The 27,358-nt window shown below is 45.4% G+C and overlaps 1 protein-coding gene across 1 annotated transcript in view; it reads right to left on the bottom strand.

Annotated features, from left to right (window-relative positions):
* Positions 1-586: 586 nt before the first annotated feature.
* LOC115415784 (protein spinster homolog 3-like) overlaps positions 587-27,358 on the bottom strand; it is a gene marked incomplete at its 3' end in the record, with an annotated part of 32,539 nt that continues 5,767 nt past the window's right edge. Inside the window, exons 4-9 of the mRNA XM_030129421.1 lie at positions 26,704-26,846; positions 14,952-15,104; positions 4,646-4,835; positions 3,943-4,008; positions 888-986; positions 587-758 (exon numbers count right to left, since the gene is read on the bottom strand). Of these exons, the coding sequence (XP_029985281.1) occupies positions 587-758; positions 888-986; positions 3,943-4,008; positions 4,646-4,835; positions 14,952-15,104; positions 26,704-26,846 (823 nt within the window). The remainder of the gene's footprint in view (positions 759-887; positions 987-3,942; positions 4,009-4,645; positions 4,836-14,951; positions 15,105-26,703; positions 26,847-27,358) is intronic.

The raw sequence follows: 27,358 nt of genomic DNA, 5'->3' as shown, positions 1-27,358 counted from the left end.
TAAGTTTGTTTATTTAGAGGTTTATGTATGGTAAATGGTCGGTATTTCCACACTTTTATGGTGCAAAGGTGCTTTACAGAGCCTCACATTCTCACACACACACACACACACACACACACGCATACACACACACACACACACACACCAGTAGGCGGCTGTCACCATACAACACGCTGCCAGACTGGACTGGGACACATTTCGGGTTCAGCGTCTGGACTGGGACACTTTGACATGTGGACAGTAGGAGGCGCCAACCCTTCAGTCATTGGACGAACCACTTTACCAACTCAGCCACAGCCGCATATATATATATATATATATATATATATATATATATATATATATATATATATATATATATATAGTTTTTTTTTGTTTTTTTTTGTTTTTTTTGTGTTGTATTGATAATTTCTTTCCTGATACTTCTCATTCGACTTGAATGGAGCGACTGTAACATCCAGTAATGTCCCCCTAGGATTCCTAGAGTATTCTGGTTCTGGTTCTGGTCATTGCTGTTTTGTATCCCAAACCCCTGTTAGAACAGACACGTGTCCACATACTTTTGTCCACATAGTGGTCCATGTACCTTGCACCAGTTGCAGCGCTGCCTCCTTGTCTGCAGTGATGTAACAGGCGGTCAGCAGGAAAAACACGCCCCCCAGGAGGTCGACGAACGGGCAGAGCAGGAAGCTGTACTTCAGACTCAGGAAGCTCCACTCATGGGATTCAGGCTGAGACTTCTGGATGGAGTCCGAGATCTGCACGGACCAGGACGAGGACCGGGACCAGGACCAGGACCAGGACCAGGACACACAACAGACGGTGAGTTACTGAGGTTAGAACTGAAACATTAGACACATATGAGGTAAACTGAGGCTGCTGCTCACCACTCCTAACAGATACGGACTCCCAGCATCCCCCAGGAGATGGCCCACGGTGATCTGAAGGGCCTCGGCCGTGGCCCTTCTGGTCGGGATGACAACGTACTAAAGAGAAAAAGCACACAACAGTGACTGGTGTAGAACAGGAGGGCTGGACTTCCACATGTATGATCAGAAGTGGGTCAGAGCACTGAAAGAAAAACACAAGAACTGAAAAATAATGACAAACACAAACAGTCCTCAATGTTATAGAGTGGAACAAAAGTCAAATTACATCATGAAATCATTTACATCTACAAACCATCCAATAAACAGTATGAATAACATGAGAACTTGAGAAAAAGAAGTGCAATTTGAACCACATTATTAACTGAAAGGAAATAACAGGGGTGTCAAACTCATTTTAGTTCATTCAGTTCAATATGATCTGAAGTGGATCAGACCAGTCAAATAAAACCATAATAACCTACAAATAATGTCAACTTCAAACTTTCCTCTATGTTTTACAGTGACAAAAGTAAAATTATATTATGAATATGTTCATATCTACAAACTATCCTTTAAAATAATGCAAATAACATGAACAACCATGAAAACCTGGAATTCCTTAATAAAAAATAAGTGTAATTTTACCAATATCATGCCTGTGTTTATCATTTACACATGTGCATTATAACGTACAGATCACAGTGGATCTACAAATACACATAACCTTTAATAACAGACAGAAAACTGGTCCAATTACACTGATTTTTGTTAAAATATTTCAGGTTTGTTCATATTTGTTCAAGTTATTCACATTTCTTTTAAAAATGTGTTCAAAAATTTTGCAAAACTGAACAGAAATAAACAAAAAACATAAAACATCAACAAATGTGAACCAATTAAACATAACAAGAACAAAACCTGCACAAAAATGAACAAAGAAACTGAGAAACATCAATAAAATGATGTTAAAATTACATTTACTTCTGTTAAGACATATTTGTTCAAGTTATTCACATTTTCTAGTGAAAAGATAGTTTGTAAATGTAAATATTTTCATGTCATTTTACTTTTTCGCTCTAAAAAAATATAAAAATTGGGGGTTGTCATTAGTAACATGTTATTATATTTTTATTTTTACTGGTTCTGATCCACTTTAGATCATATTGGTCTGAATGTGGAACCTGAATTCAAATAATTTTAACATAATTTATTGTTAATATCTTCTGTGTCATTTTTGTATTTCATAAATTCCTCCTCCCATGGACCAGATTGGACCCTTTGGTGTCCCAGTTTTGGACCTTTTGGTGGGCCAGTTTTGGACCACATTGGACCCTTTGGTGGGCCAGTTTTTAACCTTTTGGTGGGCCAGTTTTGGACCTTTTGGTGGGCCAGTTTTGGACCACATTGGACCCTTTGGTGGGCCAGTTTTGACCTTTTGGTGGGCCAGTTTTGACCTTTTGGTGGGCCAGTTTTGGACCACATTGGACCCTTTGGTGGGCCAGTTTTGACCTTTTGGTGGGCCAGTTTTGGACCACATTGGACCCTTTGGTGGGCCAGTTTTTAACCTTTTGGTGGGCCAGTTTTGGACCTTTTGGTGGGCCAGTTTTGGACCACATTGGACCCTTTGGTGGGCCAGTTTTGACCTTTTGGTGGGCCAGTTTTGACCTTTGGTGGGCCAGTTTTGGACCACATTGGACCCTTTGGTGGGCCAGTTTTGACCTTTTGGTGGGCCAGTTTTGGACCACATTGGACCCTTTGGTGGGCCAGTTTTTAACCTTTTGGTGGGCCAGTTTTGGACCTTTTGGTGGGCCAGTTTTGGACCACATTGGACCCTTTGGTGGGCCAGTTTTTAACCTTTTGGTGGGCCAGTTTGGACCTTTTGGTGGGCCAGTTTTGGACCACATTGGACCCTTTGGTGGGCCAGTTTTTAACCTTTTGGTGGGCCAGTTTTGGACCTTTTGGTGGGCCAGTTTTGGACCACATTGGACCCTTTGGTGGGCCAGTTTTGACCTTTTGGTGGGCCAGTTTTGACCTTTTGGTGGGCCAGTTTTGGACCACATTGGACCCTTTGGTGGGCCAGTTTTGGACCTTTTGGTGGGCCAGTTTTGGACCACATTGGACCCTTTGGTGGGCCAGTTTTGACCTTTTGGTGGGCCAGTTTTGGACCACATTGGACCCTTTGGTGGGCCAGTTTTGACTTTTTGGTGGGCCAGTTTTGGACCACATTGGACCCTTTGGTGGGCCAGTTTTGACCTTTTGGTGGGCCAGTTTTGACCTTTGGTGGGCCAGTTTTCACCTTTTGGTGGGGCAGTTTCGGACCTTTTGGTGGGCCAGTTTTGACCTTTTGGTGGGGCAGTTTCGGACCTTTTGGTGGGCCAGTTTTCACCTTTTGGTGGGGCAGTTTCGGACCTTTTGGTGGGCCAGTTTTGACCTTTTGGTGGGCCAGTTTTGACCTTTTGGTGGGCCAGTTTTGACCTTTTGGTGGGGCAGTTTCGGACCTTTTGGTGGGCCAGTTTTGACCTTTTGGTGGGGCAGTTTCGGACCTTTTGGTGGGCCAGTTTTTAACCTTTTGGTGGGCCAGTTTTGGACCTTTTGGTGGGCCAGTTTTGGACCACATTGGACCCTTTGGTGGGCCAGTTTTGACCTTTTGGTGGGCCAGTTTTGGACCACATTGGACCCTTTGGTGGGCCAGTTTTGACTTTTTGGTGGGCCAGTTTTGGACCACATTGGACCCTTTGGTGGGCCAGTTTTGACCTTTTGGTGGGCCAGTTTTCACCTTTTGGTGGGCCAGTTTTGACCTTTTGGTGGGGCAGTTTCGGACCTTTTGGTGGGCCAGTTTTGACCTTTTGGTGGGCCAGTTTTGACCTTTTGGTGGGCCAGTTTTGACCTTTTGGTGGGGCAGTTTCGGACCTTTTGGTGGGCCAGTTTTGACCTTTTGGTGGGCCAGTTTCGGACCTTTTGGTGGGCCAGTTTTGACCTTTTGGTGGGGCAGTTTCGGACCTTTTGGTGGGCCAGTTTTGGACCCTTTGGTGGGCCACCAAAAGGACCAGGGGCCTTATGTTTGAAGACTCACCAGCAGTATGTCAGCCAGAATGGGCCAGTTCATGGATAAGAGGATCTCTGTGAGGAAAATGAAGACCTGAAACGACCCAAAAGAGTCAGAGGTCCGTCAGAACACCTTCCATTTGTGAATGTGGTTTATACAGGGTGGGGAAGCCAAATGTACACTGAACATTTAGTTGTTTTTTCTCAGCAGACACTACGTCAGTTGTTTTGAACCCAAACATATACTGATGTCATAATCATACCTAACACTATTATCCATACCTTTTCACAAACTTTTGCCCATATGAGTAATCAGGAAAGCAAACGTCAAAGAGTGTGTGATTTGCTGAATGCACTCGTCACACCAAAGGAGATTTCAGAAATAGTTGGAGTGTCCATAAAGACTGTTTCTAATGGAAAGAAGAGAATGACTATGAGCAAAACTATTACCAGAAAGTCTGGAAGATACTATTAAAGAAGAATGGGAGAAGTTGTCACCCCAATATTTGAGGAACACTTGCACAAGTTTCAGGAAGCGTGTGAAGGCAGTTATTGAGAAAGAAGGAGGACACATAGAATAAAAACATTTTCTATTATGGACATTTTCTTGTGGCAAATAAATTCTCATGACTTTCACTAAACTAATTGGTCATACACTGTCTTTCAATCCCTGCCTCAGAATATTGTACATTTTGCTTCCCCACCCTGTATATGGGCTGTGTGACTCTTACGTAAGTCGCTGGGATGCTTGACGAGGCCACAAAGATGGTGGCGAAGAGGCAGGGAGCCGATCCCAACATGCCCACAGCGCAGATGACCGGGTCCGCATATGGGACCCGGTTCCGGAAAAATCTGGATAAACCGGCACCGATGCAAACTCCTAAAATACCCGTAACCACCGTCACAGCACCGAAGATGTAACTGCAGACAGGAAGGAAGAAAAACCAACTGGATTAAACAAGGAACAAACATGGACCGTCGACACACTGCATATACATACATAAAACTAGAAGCACTCGGAGAGCGCAGACCTCCGCCAAGGCTGATCAGTGCCCCCCCCCGTGGGCCCCCCCACCCCCAATCACCACCAAAATTTAATCATTTCTTCCTTATCCCATTTCCAACAAACCCTGAAAATTTCATCCAAATCTGTCCATAACTTTTTGAGTTATGTTGCACACTAACGGACAGACAAACAAACAGACAAACAAACTCTGGCAAAAACATAACCTCCTTGGCGGAGGTAATAAATGCACATAATATTCTGAATTGTCCTGTATGGTAATAATATACTCCTATATCCATATTTAAAGTAGATATTATCAACACATATGTGTCATTAGTCTTTTTTACATTTTCCCTCATTTCCCTGTGCTCTCCATAAACTGTAAATGCTCTGTTTGGCTCTGAATTCTTCATTCATTCGACTCCACAGCTCCATGTTCAACTCCACAGCTCCACCTTCAACTCCACAGCTCCATGTTCAACTCCACAGCTCCATCTTCAACCCTGTTTCTGACTAAAGGTGGTTTGGAGCGCTGGCCCTTTAAATGCACAGGAGACACTTCAGGTCCTGCCCCCTCCAGGTCATTGGCTGTGATGCTCTGTCCTGTTCAACTGACAGCTGATCATTTTCAGTAATTGACTCCAAGTTTGGACATATTTTCAGTTTTTACTACAACTGTTGACGACGACAAACAATTATGGAGAAAAACTGGAGAACTGTGGAACTGAAGTCTGGACCTGATATGAACATCTGAGGAGACGGAACCAGTTAGAGACGGAACTAATGAAGAAAGAATTCAAGCAGGTCGTATAAATCCACTGGAATGAATAAACAAATGAATGTCCACATAGCTGATGATCAGCTGGAGGTTCAAATTCAAACTGTCTGAACTATTAGAGTCCAAATACACAAAGAAATGAAGCACAGACGAACAACAGTGGGTTTAGACAAATATGAACCATTTAAACTGAGGAGAAAATGAGCAAAATGCTTGAAAAATTAGGAAAATGTATAATTTCATTCTATCCAGAACCCTGTATTCATTCTGTTAATCCTAAAAAACCAGAACCATCTACTGATCTAAACTGTTTAATGCCTGTTGATCCACTAATCCTATCAATACATGTGAATAACTGGTGTAAAATAGTTTTATCTCAATTATTCATAGGATAAAGTGTATGAAAACCTGTGAAATGAGAATAAAATTAGAAAAATACTTAAAAAATATGGAAAAGATGAACCAAAAAGCTTTGAAATATGGCATAAAAGTGAAAAATTACCACTAATATGAGGAAAAAATGAGTAAAATACTTGAAAAATTAGGAAAATTCATCCTTTCATCCCATCCAGAACCCTGTATTTGTTCTGTTAACCCTAAAAAACCAGAACCATCTACTGATCTGAACTGTTTAATTCCTGTTAATCCACTAATCCTATTAATACATGTGAATAATAATGCAGACTTTTTAAGGTATTAAATGCGGATTTGAAAATTCAAGACTTTTAAGACTTTTCAAGGACCTGTGGGAACCTTGATATTTACTTCTTGGATTTTTAAAAAAAAATTTTTTGTTGCCACTTACAGGTAAGGAACCAAATATGGTAACTTCACTAACCTTGAATTTCTACAAGACAATGCAAAACTAATCCAGTCCTGTTTCTTCCTCCAATAACACACTCAGGTGTCCATGTTGAATATTTCTGTAAGTGAACTCCAGAATTAAATCCATGTGAGTAAAGGTGTAAACGGGCCTGAACCTGTCTGTGGTTCTGTTCATGTGTGGTTCTGTTCATGTGTGGTTCTGTTCATGTGTGGTTCTGTTCATGTGTGGTTCTGTTCATGTGTGGTTCTGTTTCTGTTCATGTGTGGTTCTGTTTCTGTGTGGTTCTGTTTCTGTGTGGTTCTGTTTCTGTGTGGTTCTGTTCATGTGTGGTTCTATTCATGTGTGGTTCTGTTTCTGTGTGGTTCTGTTCATGTGTGGTTCTGTTCATGTGTGGTTCTGTTCATGTGTGGTTCTGTTCATGTGTGGTTCTGTTTCTGTGTCGTTCTGTTCATGTGTGGTTCTGTTTCTGTGTGGTTCTGTTCATGTGTGGTTCTGTTCATGTGTGGTTCTGTTCATGTGTGGTTCTGTTTCTGTGTGGTTCTGTTCATGTGTGGTTCTGTTTCTGTGTGGTTCTGTTCATGTGTGGTTCTGTTCATGTGTGGTTCTGTTTCTGTGTGGTTCTGTTCATGTGTGGTTCTGTTTCTGTGTGGTTCTGTTCATGTGTGGTTCTGTTCATGTGTGGTTCTGTTCATGTGTGGTTCTGTTTCTGTGTGGTTCTGTTCATGTGTGGTTCTGTTTCTGTGTGGTTCTGTTCATGTGTGGTTCTGTTCATGTGTGGTTCTGTTTCTGTGTGGTTCTGTTCATGTATGGTTCTGTTCATGTGTGGTTCTGTTTCTGTGTGGTTCTGTTCATGTGTGGTTCTGTTTCTGTGTGGTTCTGTTTCTGTGTGGTTCTGTTCATGTGTGGTTCTGTTCATGTGTGGTTCTGTTTCTATGTGGTTCTGTTCATGTGTGGTTCTGTTCATGTGTGGTTCTGTTTCTGTGTGGTTCTGTTCATGTGTGGTTCTGTTCATGTGTGGTTCTGTTCATGTGTGGTTCTGTTCATGTGTGGTTCTGTTTCTGTGTGGTTCTGTTCATGTGTGGTTCTGTTCATGTGTGGTTCTGTTTCTGTGTGGTTCTGTTCATGTGTGGTTCTGTTCATGTGTGGTTCTGTTTCTGTGTGGTTCTGTTTCTGTGTGGTTCTGTTCATGTGTGGTTCTATTCATGTGTGGTTCTGTTTCTGTGTGGTTCTGTTCATGTGTGGTTCTGTTCATGTGTGGTTCTGTTCATGTGTGGTTCTGTTTCTGTGTGGTTCTGTTCATGTGTGGTTCTGTTCATGTGTGGTTCTGTTCATGTGTGGTTCTGTTTCTGTGTCGTTCTGTTCATGTGTGGTTCTGTTTCTGTGTGGTTCTGTTCATGTGTGGTTCTGTTCATGTGTGGTTCTGTTCATGTGTGGTTCTGTTTCTGTGTGGTTCTGTTCATGTGTGGTTCTGTTTCTGTGTGGTTCTGTTCATGTGTGGTTCTGTTCATGTGTGGTTCTGTTTCTGTGTGGTTCTGTTCATGTGTGGTTCTGTTTCTGTGTGGTTCTGTTCATGTGTGGTTCTGTTCATGTGTGGTTCTGTTTCTGTGTGGTTCTGTTCATGTGTGGTTCTGTTCATGTGTGGTTCTGTTTCTGTGTGGTTCTGTTCATGTGTGGTTCTGTTCATGTGTGGTTCTGTTCATGTGTGGTTCTGTTTCTGTGTGGTTCTGTTCATGTGTGGTTCTGTTCATGTGTGGTTCTGTTTCTGTGTGGTTCTGTTCATGTGTGGTTCTGTTTCTGTGTGGTTCTGTTCATGTGTGGTTCTGTTCATGTGTGGTTCTGTTTCTGTGTGGTTCTGTTCATGTATGGTTCTGTTCATGTGTGGTTCTGTTTCTGTGTGGTTCTGTTCATGTGTGGTTCTGTTTCTGTGTGGTTCTGTTTCTGTGTGGTTCTGTTCATGTGTGGTTCTGTTCATGTGTGGTTCTGTTTCTATGTGGTTCTGTTCATGTGTGGTTCTGTTCATGTGTGGTTCTGTTTCTGTGTGGTTCTGTTCATGTGTGGCTCTGTTCATGTGTGGTTCTGTTCATGTGTGGTTCTGTTCATGTGTGGTTCTGTTTCTGTGTGGTTCTGTTCATGTGTGGTTCTGTTCATGTGTGGTTCTGTTTCTGTGTGGTTCTGTTCATGTGTGGTTCTGTTCATGTGTGGTTCTGTTCATGTGTGGTTCTGTTTCTGTGTGGTTCTGTTCATGTGTGGTTCTGTTTCTGTGTGGTTCTGTTCATGTGTGGTTCTGTTTCTGTGTGGTTCTGTTCATGTGTGGTTCTGTTCATGTGTGGTTCTGTTTCTGTGTGGTTCTGTTCATGTGTGGTTCTGTTCATGTGTGGTTCTGTTTCTGTGTGGTTCTGTTCATGTGTGGTTCTGTTCATGTGTGGTTCTGTTTCTGTGTGGTTCTGTTCATGTGTGGTTCTGTTCATGTGTGGTTCTGTTTCTGTGTGGTTCTGTTCATGTGTGGTTCTGTTTCTGTGTGGTTCTGTTCATGTGTGGTTCTGTTTCTGTGTGGTTCTGTTCATGTGTGGTTCTGTTTCTGTGTGGTTCTGTTCATGTGTGGTTCTGTTCATGTGTGGTTCTGTTTCTGTGTCGTTCTGTTCATGTGTGGTTCTGTTTCTGTGTGGTTCTGTTTCTGTGTGGTTCTGTTCATGTGTGGTTCTGTTTCTGTGTGGTTCTGTTCATGTGTGGTTCTGTTCATGTGTGGTTCTGTTTCTGTGTGGTTCTGTTCATGTGTGGTTCTGTTTCTGTGTGGTTCTGTTCATGTGTGGTTCTGTTCATGTGTGGTTCTGTTTCTGTGTGGTTCTGTTTCTGTGTGGTTCTGTTCATGTGTGGTTCTGTTCATGTGTGGTTCTGTTTCTGTGTGGTTCTGTTCATGTGTGGTTCTGTTTCTGTGTGGTTCTGTTCATGTGTGGTTCTGTTCATGTGTGGTTCTGTTTCTGTGTGGTTCTGTTCATGTGTGGTTCTGTTTCTGTGTGGTTCTGTTCATGTGTGGTTCTGTTCATGTGTGGTTCTGTTCATGTGTGGTTCTGTTTCTGTGTGGTTCTGTTTCTGTGTGGTTCTGTTCATGTGTGGTTCTGTTTCTGTGTGGTTCTGTTCATGTGTGGTTCTGTTCATGTGTGGTTCTGTTCATGTGTGGTTCTGTTTCTGTGTGGTTCTGTTCATGTGTGGTTCTGTTTCTGTGTGGTTCTGTTCATGTGTGGTTCTGTTTCTGTGTGGTTCTGTTTCTGTGTGGTTCTGTGTCTGTGTGGTTCTGTTTCTGTGTGGTTCTCTTTCTGTGTGGTTCTGTTCATGTGTGGTTCTGTTTCTGTGTGGTTCTGTTTCTGTGTGGTTCTGTTCATGTGTGGTTCTGTTCATGTGTGGTTCTGTTTCTGTGTGGTTCTGTTCATGTGTGGTTCTGTTCATGTGTGGTTCTGTTTCTGTGTGGTTCTGTTCATGTGTGGTTCTGTTCATGTGTGGTTCTGTTTCTGTGTGGTTCTGTTCATGTGTGGTTCTGTTTCTGTGTGGTTCTGTTTCTGTGTGGTTCTGTTCATGTGTGGTTCTGTTCATGTGTGGTTCTGTTTCTGTGTGGTTCTGTTCATGTGTGGTTCTGTTTCTGTGTGGTTCTGTTCATGTGTGGTTCTGTTCATGTGTGGTTCTGTTCATGTGTGGGTCTGTTTCTGTGTGGGTCTGTTTCTGTGTGGTTCTGTTCATGTGTAGTTCTGTTTCTGTGTGGTTCTGTTCATGTGTGGTTCTATTCATGTGTGGTTCTGTTCATGTGTGGTTCTGTTTCTGTGTGGTTCTGTTCATGTGTGGTTCTGTTTCTGTGTGGTTCTGTTCATGTGTGGTTCTGTTCATGTGTGGTTCTGTTTCTGTATGGTTCTGTTTCTGTATGGTTCTGTTCATGTGTGGTTCTGTTCATGTGTGGTTCTGTTCATGTGTGGTTCTGTTTCTGTGTGGTTCTGTTTCTGTGTGGTTCTGTTCATGTGTGGTTCTGTTTCTGTGTGGTTCTGTTCATGTGTGGTTCTGTTCATGTGTGGTTCTGTTCATGTGTGTTTCTGTTTCTGTGTGGTTCTGTTCATGTGTGGTTCTGTTCATGTGTGTTTCCGTTCATGTGTGGTTCTGTTTCTGTGTGGTTCTGTTCATGTGTGGTTCTGTTCATGTGTGGTTCTGTTTCTGTGTGGTTCTGTTCATGTGTGGTTCTGTTCATGTGTGGTTCTGTTCATGTGTGGTTCTGTTTCTGTGTGGTTCTGTTCATGTGTGGTTCTGTTCATGTGTGTTTCCGTTCATGTGTGGTTCTGTTCATGTGTGGTTCTGTTCATGTGTGGTTCTGTTCATGTGTGTTTCTGTTCATGTGTGGTTCTGTTTCTGTGTGGTTCTGTTCATGTGTGGTTCTGTTCATGTGTGGTTCTGTTTCTGTGTGGTTCTGTTCATGTGTGGTTCTGTTCATGTGTGGTTCTGTTTCTGTGTGGTTCTGTTCATGTGTGGTTCTGTTCATGTGTGGTTCTGTTTCTGTGTGGTTCTGTTTCTGTGTGGTTCTGTTCATGTGCGGTTCTGTTCATGTGCGGTTCTGTTCATGTGCGGTTCTGTTTCTGTGTGGTTCTGTTTCTGTGTGGTTCTGTTCATGTGCGGTTCTGTTTCTGTGTGGTTCTGTTTCTGTGTGGTTCTGTTCATGTGCGGTTCTGTTCATGTGCGGTTCTGTTTCTGTGTGGTTCTGTTCATGTGTGGTTCTGTTCATGTGTGGTTCTGTTCATGTGTGGTTCTGTTCATGTGTGGTTCTGTTTCTGTGTGGTTCTGTTCATGTGTGGTTCTGTTCATGTGCGGTTCTGTTCATGTGTGGTTCTGTTTCTGTGTGGTTCTGTTCATGTGTGGTTCTGTTCATGTGCGGTTCTGTTCATGTGCGGTTCTGTTTCTGTGTGGTTCTGTTCATGTGTGGTTCTGTTCATGTGTGGTTCTGTTTCTGTGTGGTTCTGTTCATGTGTGGTTCTGTTCATGTGCGGTTCTGTTTCTGTGTGGTTCTGTTCATGTGTGGTTCTGTTTCTGTGTGGTTCTGTTCATGTGTGGTTCTGTTCATGTGCGGTTCTGTTTCTGTGTGGTTCTGTTCATGTGTGGTTCTGTTTCTGTGTGGTTCTGTTCATGTGTGGTTCTGTTCATGTGTGGTTCTGTTTCTGTGTGGTTCTGTTTCTGTGTGGTTCTGTTCATGTGTGGTTCTGTTCATGTGTGGTTCTGTTTCTGTGTGGTTCTGTTCATGTGTGGTTCTGTTCATGTGCGGTTCTGTTTCTGTGTGGTTCTGTTCATGTGTGGTTCTGTTCATGTGTGGTTCTGTTTCTGTGTGGTTCTGTTTCTGTGTGGTTCTGTTCATGTGCGGTTCTGTTCATGTGCGGTTCTGTTCATGTGCGGTTCTGTTTCTGTGTGGTTCTGTTTCTGTGTGGTTCTGTTCATGTGTGGTTCTGTTCATGTGTGGTTCTGTTTCTGTGTGGTTCTGTTCATGTGTGGTTCTGTTCATGTGCGGTTCTGTTTCTGTGTGGTTCTGTTCATGTGTGGTTCTGTGTCTGTGTGGTTCTGTTCATGTGTGGTTCTGTTCATGTGCGGTTCTGTTTCTGTGTGGTTCTGTTCATGTGTGGTTCTGTTTCTGTGTGGTTCTGTTCATGTGTGGTTCTGTTCATGTGTGGTTCTGTTCATGTGTGGTTCTGTTTCTGTGTGGTTCTGTTCATGTGTGGTTCTGTTCATGTGCGGTTCTGTTCATGTGTGGTTCTGTTTCTGTGTGGTTCTGTTCATGTGTGGTTCTGTTCATGTGCGGTTCTGTTCATGTGCGGTTCTGTTTCTGTGTGGTTCTGTTCATGTGTGGTTCTGTTCATGTGTGGTTCTGTTTCTGTGTGGTTCTGTTCATGTGTGGTTCTGTTCATGTGCGGTTCTGTTTCTGTGTGGTTCTGTTCATGTGTGGTTCTGTTTCTGTGTGGTTCTGTTCATGTGTGGTTCTGTTCATGTGCGGTTCTGTTTCTGTGTGGTTCTGTTCATGTGTGGTTCTGTTTCTGTGTGGTTCTGTTCATGTGTGGTTCTGTTCATGTGTGGTTCTGTTTCTGTGTGGTTCTGTTTCTGTGTGGTTCTGTTCATGTGTGGTTCTGTTCATGTGTGGTTCTGTTTCTGTGTGGTTCTGTTCATGTGTGGTTCTGTTCATGTGCGGTTCTGTTTCTGTGTGGTTCTGTTCATGTGTGGTTCTGTTCATGTGTGGTTCTGTTTCTGTGTGGTTCTGTTTCTGTGTGGTTCTGTTCATGTGCGGTTCTGTTCATGTGCGGTTCTGTTCATGTGCGGTTCTGTTTCTGTGTGGTTCTGTTTCTGTGTGGTTCTGTTCATGTGTGGTTCTGTTCATGTGTGGTTCTGTTTCTGTGTGGTTCTGTTCATGTGTGGTTCTGTTCATGTGCGGTTCTGTTTCTGTGTGGTTCTGTTCATGTGTGGTTCTGTGTCTGTGTGGTTCTGTTCATGTGTGGTTCTGTTCATGTGCGGTTCTGTTTCTGTGTGGTTCTGTTCATGTGTGGTTCTGTTTCTGTGTGGTTCTGTTCATGTGTGGTTCTGTTCATGTGTGGTTCTGTTTCTGTGTGGTTCTGTTTCTGTGTGGTTCTGTTCATGTGTGGTTCTGTTCATGTGTGGTTCTGTTTCTGTGTGGTTCTGTTCATGTGTGGTTCTGTTCATGTGCGGTTCTGTTTCTGTGTGGTTCTGTTCATGTGTGGTTCTGTTCATGTGCGGTTCTGTTTCTGTGTGGTTCTGTTTCTGTGTGGTTCTGTTCATGTGCGGTTCTGTTCATGTGCGGTTCTGTTTCTGTGTGGTTCTGTTCATGTGTGGTTCTGTTCATGTGTGGTTCTGTTCATGTGCGGTTCTGTTTCTGTGTGGTTCTGTTCATGTGTGGTTCTGTTCATGTGTGGTTCTGTTCATGTGTGGTTCTGTTCATGTGCGGTTCTGTTTCTGTGTGGTTCTGTTCATGTGTGGTTCTGTGTCTGTGTGGTTCTGTTCATGTGTGGTTCTGTTCATGTGCGGTTCTGTTTCTGTGTGGTTCTGTTCATGTGTGGTTCTGTTTCTGTGTGGTTCTGTTCATGTGTGGTTCTGTTCATGTGTGGTTCTGTTTCTGTGTGGTTCTGTTTCTGTGTGGTTCTGTTCATGTGTGGTTCTGTTCATGTGTGGTTCTGTTTCTGTGTGGTTCTGTTCATGTGTGGTTCTGTTCATGTGCGGTTCTGTTTCTGTGTGGTTCTGTTCATGTGTGGTTCTGTTCATGTGCGGTTCTGTTTCTGTGTGGTTCTGTTTCTGTGTGGTTCTGTTCATGTGCGGTTCTGTTCATGTGCGGTTCTGTTTCTGTGTGGTTCTGTTCATGTGTGGTTCTGTTCATGTGTGGTTCTGTTCATGTGCGGTTCTGTTTCTGTGTGGTTCTGTTCATGTGTGGTTCTGTTCATGTGTGGTTCTGTTCATGTGCGGTTCTGTTTCTGTGTGGTTCTGTTTCTGTGTGGTTCTGTTCATGTGTGGTTCTGTTCATGTGTGGTTCTGTTTCTGTGTGGTTCTGTTCATGTGTGGTTCTGTTCATGTGTGGTTCTGTTCATGTGTGGTTCTGTTTCTGTGTGGTTCTGTTCATGTGTGGTTCTGTTCATGTGCGGTTCTGTTTCTGTGTGGTTCTGTTCATGTGTGGTTCTGTTCATGTGTGGTTCTGTTCATGTGTGGTTCTGTTCATGTGCGGTTCTGTTTCTGTGTGGTTCTGTTTCTGTGTGGTTCTGTTCATGTGTGGTTCTGTTTCTGTGTGGTTCTGTTCATGTGTGGTTCTGTTCATGTGTGGTTCTGTTCATGTGTGGTTCTGTTTCTGTGTGGTTCTGTTCATGTGTGGTTCTGTTCATGTGCGGTTCTGTTTCTGTGTGGTTCTGTTCATGTGTGGTTCTGTTCATGTGTGGTTCTGTTCATGTGTGGTTCTGTTCATGTGCGGTTCTGTTTCTGTGTGGTTCTGTTTCTGTGTGGTTCTGTTCATGTGTGGTTCTGTTTCTGTGTGGTTCTGTTCATGTGTGGTTCTGTTCATGTGTGGTTCTGTTCATGTGTGGTTCTGTTTCTGTGTGGTTCTGTTCATGTGTGGTTCTGTTCATGTGCGGTTCTGTTTCTGTGTGGTTCTGTTCATGTGTGGTTCTGTTCATGTGTGGTTCTGTTCATGTGTGGTTCTGTTCATGTGCGGTTCTGTTTCTGTGTGGTTCTGTTTCTGTGTGGTTCTGTTCATGTGTGGTTCTGTTTCTGTGTGGTTCTGTTCATGTGTGGTTCTGTTCATGTGTGGTTCTGTTCATGTGTGGTTCTGTTTCTGTGTGGTTCTGTTCATGTGTGGTTCTGTTCATGTGTGGTTCTGTTCATGTGTTAATCCATGTGAGTCCAGGTGTAAACGGGCTGAACCTGTCTGTGCTGTTGCAGGGCTCGGCGGTGCACGGGGATTTGAGTCCCTGAATGACCTGAGCTCTGAACAGGAAGGTGGGAGTCCAGAACGCCAGCGCTCCCAGGACGAAGGCCATGGCTGTCACACCCAGAGTGGAACCCACGAAGCTTTTACTGAAAACAAACAAACACACGGAACCAATCCATTAATGTGGTCTGGAGGAAAAAAAAACAATGACAGTAGATGGACACACTTGGTTTTATACATATTATATATATATATATATATATATATATATATATATATATATATATATATATATATATATATATATATATATATATATATAATGAATCAAAATGAACAAAAAAAAACCTTAAAAAATAATAATGTGGAAAAATACGCAAAAAAATTGCTAAAATAAAGTAAAAAAAAACGAATAAAATACGAAACAAGATGAACAAAAAAAGCCAGTGATCACTTAAATGAAAAAAATAGAATAAACCGACAAAATAATAAGTACCATGAAAAAAAACAAAACAAAAATGAATAAGAAAATACACAAAATAATAAATAAAATGAAGAATAAAGCAAGAAAATAAAAATAAATTGATAATCAATAAATAAATAAATAAATTTTAAAAAAGCCACTAACTGAATGAAATTGTAGAAAAACATAATAAACCCATGGAGTTTAACAAATGACAGTGTATGCAGACACTTATTTTATGTTCAGTTAATGATAGATTTGACTGAAAAACTCCATTCTTCTTCAATTTTCTCTGTTTTGATGAAATAACCTTTAAATTTACTCTGAGCTTTAATGAACATCTATATGATCAGTGAATTAAATATGAGAAAATATCTGATTTTTTTGAAAAAAAAAAAAAAAAAAAAAGAAATAACGAGGATAATATTATAATAAAAAGTGATAAATTCCTTATTAAAAGGTGGAATAGACATAAATTCATGTGGGACCTGGTATAAAAGTAGTGCTGGGTTTGTAACGGTTAAAAGGCCTTAAACAGGACTTCATTTTGGTCCATATTCAAAGTAACAAGGCCTTAAACAGGACTCCCTTTGGGCCATTGTCAGGGTTAAAAGGCCTTAAACAGGACTCCCTTTGGGCCATTTTCAGGGTTAAAAGGCCTTAAACAGGACTCCCTTTGGTCCATTGTCAGGGTTAAAAGGCCTTAAACAGGACTCCCTTTGGGCCATTGTCAGGGTTAAAAGGCCTTAAACAGGACTCCCTTTGGGCCGTTTTCAGGGTTAAAAGGCCTTAAACAGGACTCCCTTTGGGCCATTTTCAGGGTTAAAAGGCCTTAAACAGGACTCCCTTTGGGCCATTGTCAGGGTTAAAAGGCCTTAAACAGGACTCCCTTTGGGCCGTTTTCAGGGTTAAAAGGCCTTAAACAGGACTCCCTTTGGGCCATTTTCAGGGTTAAAAGGCCTTAAACAGGACTCCCTTTGGGCCATTGTCAGGGTTAAAAGGCCTTAAACAGGACTCCCTTTGGGCCGTTTTCAGGGTTAAAAGGCCTTAAACAGGACTCCCTTTGGGCCATTGTCAGGGTTAAAAGGCCTTAAACAGGACTCCCTTTGGGCCGTTTTCAGGGTTAAAAGGCCTTAAACAGGACTCCCTTTGGGCCATTTTCAGGGTTAAAAGGCCTTAAACAGGACTCCCTTTGGTCCATTTTCAGGGTTAAAAGGCCTTAAACAGGACTCCCTTTGGTCCGTTTTCAGGGTTAAAAGGCCTTAAACAAGACTCCCTTTGGGCCATTGTCAGGGTTAAAAGGCCTTAAACAGGACTCCCTTTGGGCCGTTTTCAGGGTTAAAAGGCCTTAAACAGGACTCCCTTTGGTCTGTTTTCAGGGTTAAAAGGCCTGAAACAGGACTCCCTTTGGGCCATTGTCAGGGTTAAAAGGCCTTAAACAGGACTCCCTTTGGGCCATTGTCAGGGTTAAAAGGCCTTAAACAGGACTCCCTTTGGGCCGTTTTCAGGGTTAAAAGGCCTTAAACAGGACTCCCTTTGGGCCATTTTCAGGGTTAAAAGGCCTTAAACAGGACTCCCTTTGGTCCATTTTCAGGGTTAAAAGGCCTTAAACAGGACTCCCTTTGGTCCGTTTTCAGGGTTAAAAGGCCTTAAACAAGACTCCCTTTGGGCCATTGTCAGGGTTAAAAGGCCTTAAACAGGACTCCCTTTGGGCCGTTTTCAGGGTTAAAAGGCCTTAAACAGGACTCCCTTTGGTCCGTTTTCAGGGTTAAAAGGCCTGAAACAGGACTCCCTTTGGTCCATTTTCAGGGTTAAAAGGCCTTAAAAAGGACTCCCTTTGGTCGGTTTTCAGGGTTAAAAGGCCTTAAACATGACTCCCTTTGATCCGTTTTCAGGGTTAAAAGGCCTTAAACAGGACTCCCTTTGGTCAATTTTCAGGATTAAAAGGCCTTAAACAGGACTCCCTTTGGGCCATTGTCAGGGTTAAAAGGCCTAAAACAGGACTCCCTTTGGTCCGTTTTCAGGGTTAAAAGGCCTTAAACACGACTCCCTTTGGGCCCTTGTCAGGGTTAAAAGGCCTTAAACAGGACTCCCTTTGGGCCATTTTCAGGGTTAAAAGGCCTTAAACAGGACTCCCTTTGGTCCATTTTCAGGGTTAAAAGGCCTTAAACAGGACTCCCTTTGGTCCATTTTCAGGGTTAAAAGGCCTTAAACAGGACTCCCTTTGGTCCATTTTCAGGGTTAAAAGGCCTTAAACAGGACTCCCTTTGGGCCGTTTTCAGGGTTAAAAGGCCTTAAACAGGACTCCCTTTGGGCCATTTTCAGGGTTAAAAGGCCTTAAACAGGACTCCCTTTGGGCCATTGTCAGGGTTAAAAGGCCTTAAACAAGACTCCCTTTGGGCCATTGTCAGGGTTAAAAGGCCTTAAACAGGACTCCCTTTGGTCCATTTTCAGGGTTAAAAGGCCTTAAACAGGACTCCCTTTGGTCCATTTTCAGGGTTAAAAGGCCTTAAACAGGACTCCCTTTGGGCCATTTTCAGGGTTAAAAGGCCTTAAACAGGACTCCCTTTGGGCCGTTTTCAGGGTTAAAAGGCCTTAAACAGGACTCCCTTTGGGCCATTTTCAGGGTTAAAAGGCCTTAAACACGACTCCCTTTGGGCCATTGTCAGGGTTAAAAGGCCTTAAACAAGACTCCCTTTGGGCCATTGTCAGGGTTAAAAGGCCTTAAACAGGACTCCCTTTGGTCCGTTTTCAGGGTTAAAAGGCCTTAAACACGACTCCCTTTGGGCCATTTTCAGGGTTAAAAGGCCTTAAACACGACTCCCTTTGGGCCATTGTCAGGGTTAAAAGGCCTTAAACACGACTCCCTTTGGTCCATTGTCAGGGTTAAAAGGCCTTAAACAGGACTCCCTTTGGTCCGTTTTCAGGGTTAAAAGGCCTTAAACAGGACTCCCTTTGGTCCATTTTCAGGGTTAAAAGGCCTTAAATAGGACTCCCTTTGGGCCGTTTTCAGGGTTAAAAGGCCTTAAACAGGACTCCCTTTGGGCCATTTTCAGGGTTAAAAGGCCTTAAACAGGACTCCCTTTGGGCCATTTTCAGGGTTAAAAGGCCTTAAACAGGACTCCCTTTGGTCCATTTTCAGGGTTAAAAGGCCTTAAACATGACTCCGTTTGGGCCATTGTCAGGGTTAAAAGGCCTTAAACAGCACTCCCTTTGGTCCATTGTCAGGGTTAAAAGGCCTTAAACAAGACTCCCTTTGGGCCATTGTCAGGGTTAAAAGGCCTTAAACAGGACTCCCTTTGGTCCGTTTTCAGGGTTAAAAGGCCTTAAACACGACTCCCTTTGGGCCATTTTCAGGGTTAAAAGGCCTTAAACACGATTCCCTTTGGGCCATTGTCAGGGTTAAAAGGCCTTAAACAGGACTCCCTTTGGTCCATTGTCAGGGTTAAAAGGCCTTAAACAGGACTCCCTTTGGTCCGTTTTCAGGGTTAAAAGGCCTTAAATAGGACTCCCTTTGGGCCATTGTCAGGGTTAAAAGGCCTTAAACAGGACTCCCTTTGGTCCGTTTTCAGGGTTAAAAGGCCTTAAACAGGACTCCCTTAAGTCCGTTTTCAGAGTTAAAAGGCCCTTAAACAGGACTTCAGGGTTAAAAGGCCTTAAACATGGACTCCCTTTGATCCGTTTTCAGGGTTAAAAGGCCTTAAACAGGACTCCCTTTGGTCAATTTTCAGGATTAAAAGGCCTTAAACAGGACTCCCTTTGGGCCATTGTCAGGGTTAAAAGGCCTAAAACAGGACTCCCTTTGGGCCATTTTCAGGGTTAAAAGGCCTTAAACACGACTCCCTTTGGGCCATTGTCAGGGTTAAAAGGCCTTAAACAAGACTCCCTTTGGGCCATTGTCAGGGTTAAAAGGCCTTAAACAGGACTCCCTTTGGGCCATTGTCAGGGTTAAAAGGCCTTAAACAGGACTCCCTTTGGGCCGTTTTCAGGGTTAAAAGGCCTTAAACAGGACTCCCTTAAGTCCGTTTTCAGAGTTAAAAGGCCTTAAACAGGACTCCCTTTGGGCCATTTTCAGGGTTAAAAGGCCTTAAACAGGACTCCCTTTGGGCCATTTTCAGGGTTAAAAGGCCTTAAACAGGACTCCCTTTGGGCCATTGTCAGGGTTAAAAGGCCTTAAACATGACTCCCTTTGGGCCATTGTCAGGGTTAAAAGGCCTTAAACAGGACTCCCTTTGGGCCATTGTCAGGGTTAAAAGGCCTTGAACAGGACTCCCTTTGGTCCGTATTCAGGGTTGAAAGGCCTTAAACACGACTCCCTTTGGTCCGTTTTCAGGGTTAAAAGGCCTTAAACACGACTCCCTTTGGGCCATTGTCAGGGTTAAAAGGCCTTAAACATGACTCCCTTTGGTCCGTTTTCAGGGTCAAAAGGCCTTAAACAGGACTCCCTTTGGGCCATTGTCAGGGTTAAAAGGCCTTAAACAGGACTCCCTTTGGGCCATTGTCAGGGTTAAAAGGCCTTAAACATGACTCCCTTTGGGCCATTGTCAGGGTTAAAAGGCCTTAAACAGGACTCCCTTTGGGCCATTGTCAGGGTTAAAAGGCCTTAAACAGGACTCCCTTTGGTCCGTATTCAGGGTTGAAAGGCCTTAAACACGACTCCCTTTGGTCCGTTTTCAGGGTTAAAAGGCCTTAAACACGACTCCCTTTGGGCCATTGTCAGGGTTAAAAGGCCTTAAACATGACTCCCTTTGGGCCATTGTCAGGGCTAAAAGGCCTTAAACACGACTCCCTTTGGGCCATTTTCAGGGTTAAAAGGCCTTAAACACGACTCCCTTTGGTCAGTTTTCAGGGTTAAAAGGCCTAAAACACGACTCCCTTTGGTCCGTTTTCAGGGTTAAAAGGCCTTAAACACGACTCCCTTTGGTCAGTTTTCAGGGGTAAAAGGCCTTAAACAGGACTCCCTTTGGTCCGTTTTCAGGGGTAAAAGGCCTTAAACACGACTCCCTTTGGTCCATTTTCAGAGTTAGAAGTCCTTAAACAGGACTCCCTTTGGGCCATTGTCAGGGTTAAAAGGCCTTAAACAGGACTCCCTTTGGTCCATTTTCAGAGTTAGAAGTCCTTAAACATGACTCCCTTTGGGCCATTTTCAGGGTTAGAAGTCCTTAAACATGACTCCCTTTGGGCCATTGTCAGGGTTAAAAGGCCTTAAACACGACTCCCTTTGGTCCGTTTTCAGGGGTAAAAGGCCTTAAACACGACTCCCTTTGGTCCATTTTCAGGGTTAAAAGGCCTTAAACACGACTCCCTTTGGTCCATTTTCAGGGTTAAAAGGCCTTAAGCACGACTCCCTTTGGTCCATTTTCAGGGGTAAAAGGCCTTAAACATGACTCCTTTTGGTCCGTTTTCAGGGTTAGAAGTCTTTAAACATGACTCCCTTTGGGCCATTGTCAGGGTTAAAAGGCCTTAAACAGGACTCCCTTTGGGCCATTGTCAGGGTTAAGAGGCCTTAAACACGACTCCCTTTGGTCCTTTTTCAGGGTTAAAAGGCCTTAAACAGGACTCCCTTTGGTCCATTTTCAGGGTTAGAAGTCTTTAAACATGACTCCATTTGGTCCATTTTCAGGGTTAGAAGTCCTTAAACAGGACTCCCTTTGGGCCATTGTCAGGGTTAAAAGGCCTTAAACAGGACTCCCTTTGGTCCGTTTTCAGGGTTAAAAGGCCTTAAACAGGACTCCCTTTGGTCCGTTTTCAGGGTTAAAAGGCTTTAAACATGACTCCCTTTGGTCCATTTTCAGAGTTAGAAGTCCTTAAACATGACTCCGTTTTGGCCATTGTCAGGGTTAAAAGGCCTTAAACACCACTCCCTTTGGTCCATTTTCAGGGTTAGAAGTCCTTAAACATGACTCCCTTTGGGCCATTGTCAGGGTTAAAAGGCTTTAAACAGGACTCCCTTTGGGCCATTGTCAGGGTTAAAAGGCCTTAAACAGGACTCCCTTTGGTCCGTATTCAGGGTTGAAAGGCCTTAAACACGACTCCCTTTGGTCCGTTTTCACGGTTAAAAGGCCTTAAACAGGACTCCCTTTGGTCAATTTTCAGGGTTAGAAGTCCTTAAACATGACTCCCTTTGGTCCATTTTCAGAGTTAGAAGTCCTTAAACATGACTCCCTATTGGCCATTGTTAGGGTTAAAAGGCCTTAAACATGACTCCCTTTGGGCCATTGTCAGGGTTAAAAGGCCTTAAACAGGACTCCCTTTGGGCCATTGTCAGGGTTAAAAGGCCTTAAACAGGACTCCCTTTGGTCCGTATTCAGGGTTGAAAGGCCTTAAACACGACTCCCTTTGGTCCGTTTTCACGGTTAAAAGGCCTTAAACACGACTCCCTTTGGTCCGTTTTCAGGGTTAAAAGGCCTTAAACAGGACTCCCTTTGGTCCGTTTTCAGGGTTAAAAGGCCTTAAACAGGACTCCCTTTGGGCCATTGTCAGGGTTAAAAGGCCTTAAACATGACTCCCTTTGGTCCATTTTCAGAGTTAGAAGTCCTTAAACATGACTCCCTTTGGGCCATTGTTAGGGTTAAAAGGCCTTAAACACGACTCCTTTTGGTCCATTTTCAGGGTTAAAAGGCCTTAAACACGACTCCCTTTGGTCCATTTTCAGGGTTAAAAGGCCTTAAACATGACTCCTTTTGGTCCGTTTTCAGGGTTAGAAGTCTTTAAACATGACTCCCTTTGGGCCGTTGTCAGGGTTAAAAGGCCTTAAACAGGACTCCCTTTGGGCCATTGTCAGGGTTAAAAGGCCTTAAACACGACTCCCTTTGGTCCTTTTTCAGGGTTAAAAGGCCTTAAACACGACTCCCTTTTGTCCGTTTTCAGGGTTAAAAGGTTTTTAACACCACTCCCTTTGGTCCGTTTTTAGGGTTAAAAGGCCTTAAACAGGACTCCCTTTGGGCCATTGTCAGGGTTAAAAGGCCTTAAACAGGACTCCCTTTGGTCCATTTTCAGGGTTAAAAGGCGTTAAACAGGACTCCCTTTGGGCCATTTTCAGGGTTAAAAGGCCTTAAACAGGACTCCCTTTGGTCCATTTTCAGGGTTAAAAGGCCTTAAACAGGACTCCCTTTGGGCCATTGTCAGGGTTAAAAGGCCTTAAACAGGACTCCCTTTGGTCCATTGTCAGGGTTAAAAGGCCTTAAACATGACTCCCTTTGGGCCATTGTCAGGGTTAAAAGGCCTTAAACATGACTCCCTTTGGGCCATTGTCAAGGTTAAATGGCCTTAAACACCACTCCCTTTGGTCCATTTTCAGGGTTAGAAGTCCTTAAACATGACTCCCTTTGGGCCATTGTCAGGGTTAAAAGGCCTTAAATATGACTCCCTTTTGGCCATTGTCAGGGTTTAAAGGCCTTAAACAGGACTGCCTTTGGGCCATTGTCAGCGTTAAAAGGCCTTAAACACGACTCCCTTTGGTCCATTTTCAGGGTTAGAAGTCCTTAAACATGACTCCCTTTGGGCCATTGTCAGGGTTAAAAGGCCTTAAACAGGACTCCCTTTGGGCCATTGTCAGGGTTAAAAGGCCTTAAACAGGACTCCCTTTGGTCCGTATTCAGGGTTGAAAGGCCTTAAACACGACTCCCTTTGGTCGGTTTTCAGGGTTAAAAGGCCTTAAACACGACTCCCTTTGGTCCGTTTTCAGGGTTAAAAGGCCTTAAACATGACACCCTTTGGTCGGTTTTCAGGGTTAAAAGGCCTTAAACATGACACCCTTTTGTCCGTTTACAGGGTTTAAAGGCCCTAACCCTTCACGCCCTGACCTTAAACCAAAAGGCCCTAACCCTAAAGACCCTAACCCTTTGGTCTGTTGTCAGGGTTAAAAGGCCCTAACCCTACAGGCCCTAACCCTTCAAGTCCTAAACCTAAAGGCCCTAACCCTACAGGCCCTAACCCTAACCCTAAAGGCCCTAACCCTGTGGTCTGTTTTCAGGGTTAAAAGGTCCTTAACCTAAAGCCCCTAACCCCACAGGCCCTAACCCTAAAGGCCCTAACCCCACAGGCCCTAACCCTAAAGGCCCTAACCCTAAAGGCCCTAACCCCACAGGCCCTAACCCCACAGGCCCTAACCCTAAAGGCCCTAACCCCACAGGCCCTAACCCTAAAGGCCCTAACCCTAAAGGCCCTAACCCCACAGGCCCTAACCCCACAGGCCCTAACCCTAAAGGCCCTAACCCTAAAGGCCCTAACCCCACAGGCACTAACCCCACAGGCCCTAATCCCACAGACCCTAACCCTAAAGGCCCTAACCCTAAAGGCCCTAACCCCACAGGCCCTAACCCTAAAGGCCCTAACCCTAAAGGCCCTAACCCCACAGGCCCTAACCCTAAAGGCCCTAACCCCACAGGCCCTAACCCCACAGGCCCTAACCCCACAGGCCCTAACCCTAAAGGCCCTAACCCCACAGGCCCTAACCCTAAAGGCCCTAACCCTAAAGGCCCTAACCCCACAGGCCCTAACCCCACAGGCCCTAACCCCACAGGCCCTAACCCTAAAGGCCCTAACCCTAAAGGCCCTAACCCCACAGGCCCTAACCCTAAAGGCCCTAACCCCACAGGCCCTAACCCTAAAGGCCCTAACCCCACAGGCCCTAACCCCACAGGCCCTAACCCCACAGGCCCTAACCCTAAAGGCCCTAACCCTAAAGGCCCTAACCCCACAGGCCCTAACCCTAAAGGCCCTAACCCCACAGGCCCTAACCCCACAGGCCCTAACCCTAAAGGCCCTAACCCCACAGGCCCTAACCCTAAAGGCCCTAACCCCACAGGCCCTAACCCCACAGGCCCTAACCCTAAAGGCCCTAACCCCACAGGCCCTAACCCCACAGGCCCTAACCCTTAAGGCCCTAACCCCACAGGCCCTAACCCTAAACGCCCTAACCCCACAGGCCCTAACCCTAAAGGCCCTAACCCCACAGGCCCTAACCCCACAGGCCCTAACCCCACAGGCCCTAACCCTAAAGGCCCTAACCCCACAGGCCCTAACCCTAAAGGCCCTAACCCCACAGGCCCTAACCCCACAGGCCCTAACCCTAAAGGCCCTAACCCCACAGGCCCTAACCCTAAAGGCCCTAACCCTAAAGGCCCTAACCCCACAGGCCCTAACCCCACAGGCCCTAACCCCACAGGCCCTAACCCCACAGGCCCTAACCCTAAAGGCCCTAACCCCACAGGCCCTAACCCCACAGGCCCTAACCCCACAGGCCCTAACCCTAAAGGCCCTAACCCTAAAGGCCCTAACCCCACAGGCCCTAACCCTAAAGGCCCTAACCCCACAGGCCCTAACCCCACAGGCCCTAACCCCACAGGCCCTAACCCTAAAGGCCCTAACCCCACAGGCCCTAACCCCACAGGCCCTAACCCTAAAGGCCCTAACCCCACAGGCCCTAACCCCACAGGCCCTAACCCCACAGGCCCTAACCCTAAAGGCCCTAACCCCACAGGCCCTAACCCTAAAGGCCCTAACCCTAAAGGCCCTAACCCCACAGGCCCTAACCCCACAGACCCTAACCCCACAGGCCCTAACCCCACAGGCCCTAACCCCACAGACCCTAACCCCACAGACCCTAACCCCACAGGCCCTAACCCCACAGGCCCTAACCCCACAGGCCCTAACCCCACAGGCCCTAACCCCACAGACCCTAACCCCACAGGCCCTAACCCCACAGGCCCTAACCCTAAAGGCCCTAACCCTAAAGGCCCTAACCCCACAGGCCCTAACCCCACAGACCCTAACCCTAAAGGCCCTAACCCCACAGACCCTAACCCCACAGGCCCTAACCCCACAGACCCTAACCCCACAGGCCCTAACCCCACAGACCCTAACCCCACAGGCCCTAACCCCAACCCTACCCACAGGCCCTAACCCCACAGGCCCTAACCCTAAAGGCCCTAACCCCACAGGCCCTAACCCTAAAGGCCCTAACCCCACAGGCCCTAACCCTAAAGGCCCTAACCCCACAGGCCCTTACCCCACAGGCCCTAACCCTAAAGGCCCTAACCCTAAAGGCCCTAACCCCACAGGCCCTAACCCCACAGGCCCTAACCCACAGGCCCTAACCCCACAGACCCTAACCCTAAAGGCCCTAACCCCACAGACCCTAACCCCACAGGCCCTAACCCCACAGACCCTAACCCCACAGGCCCTAACCCCACAGACCCTAACCCCACAGGCCCTAACCCCACAGACCCTAACCCCACAGGCCCTAACCCCACAGGCCCTAACCCTAAAGGCCCTAACCCCACAGACCCTAACCCTAAAGGCCCTAACCCCACAGGCCCTAACCCCACAGGCCCTAACCCCACAGGCCCTAACCCTAAAGGCCCTAACCCCACAGGCCCTAACCCCACAGGCCCTAACCCTAAAGGCCCTAACCCCACAGGCCCTAACCCCACAGGCCCTAACCCCACAGGCCCTAACCCCACAGGCCCTAACCCTAAAGGCCCTAACCCCACAGGCCCTAACCCCACAGGCCCTAACCCTAAAGGCCCTAACCCCACAGGCCCTAACCCCACAGGCCCTAACCCTAAAGGCCCTAACCCCACAGGCCCTAACCCCACAGGCCCTAACCCCACAGGCCCTAACCCTAAAGGCCCTAACCCCACAGGCCCTAACCCTAAAGGCCCTAACCCCACAGGCCCTAACCCCACAGGCCCTAACCCCACAGGCCCTAACCCTAATGGCCCTAACCCCACAGGCCCTAACCCCACAGACCCTAACCCTAAAGGCCCTAACCCTAAAGGCCCTAACCCCACAGGCCCTAACCCTAAAGGCCCTAACCCCACAGACCCTAACCCCACAGGCCCTAACCCCACAGGCCCTAACCCTAAAGGCCCTAACCCCACAGGCCCTAACCCCACAGGCCCTAACCCCACAGGCCCTAACCCCACAGGCCCTAACCCTAAAGGCCCTAACCCCACAGACCCTAACCCCACAGACCCTAACCCTACAGGCCCTAACCCCACAGACCCTAACCCCACAGGCCCTAACCCCACAGGCCCTAACCCTAAAGGCCCTAACCCCACAGGCCCTAACCCCACAGGCCCTAACCCCACAGGCCCTAACCCCACAGGCCCTAACCCCACAGACCCTAACCCCACAGACCCTAACCCCACAGGCCCTAACCCCACAGGCCCTAACCCTAAAGGCCCTAACCCCACAGGCCCTAACCCTAAAGGCCCTAACCCCACAGGCCCTAACCCTAAAGGCCCTAACCCTGTGGTCAGTTTTTTCACACCTACTTTCGCAGCAGATACTTGACGTCGTCCAGGTACGAGGTGTGTGCGCTCATTCCATGTCCGTGGGTTTCTGCAGCTCCTCTGGGCGGGTTTGGGCAGAAACAGATGAACAACACCAGTCCAACGAGGCCTAAGATGGGGGTGATCTGAAAACACAGCAGGTCAAGAGTCATCCGTCCCCTTTAACCCTGAGGTAACTGAGCAGGGGGTCAAAGGTCATACAGTTCATACAGTAACATAGTAAACTGGAAATAATGACAAAGACAAACTTTTCTCTATGTTTTAGAGTGAAAATAGTAAAATTACATATGAAAGGGTTTACATTTACAAAGTATTCTTTAAAAATAATATGAATAACATGAAACCCTGGAATTTCTTAAGAAAAATAAATGCAATTTTAACAATAATCTGCCTCAGTTTATCATTTACACATGTACATTACAACTTACAAATACACAAAACATTTAATAACAGGCAGAATAATGGTAAAATTACACTTATTTTTCATTAAACATTTCATGTTGGTCATATTTGTGCAGAATATTCACTTTTTTTTTAAAATACAAAATTATACTTTGTTTTAGTGTAAATACATAAAAATATTTACATTTACAAAGAAAAATTTGGACATGTTCAAAAATTTTGCAAAAACGAACAG

The sequence above is a fragment of the Sphaeramia orbicularis genome, unplaced genomic scaffold, assembly GCF_902148855.1.
Source record: "Sphaeramia orbicularis unplaced genomic scaffold, fSphaOr1.1, whole genome shotgun sequence".
In the NCBI taxonomy this organism is placed as follows: domain Eukaryota; kingdom Metazoa; phylum Chordata; class Actinopteri; order Kurtiformes; family Apogonidae; genus Sphaeramia; species Sphaeramia orbicularis.
Note: the sequence above shows the minus strand (reverse complement) of the source record. Positions and strands in the feature narration are given on the sequence as shown.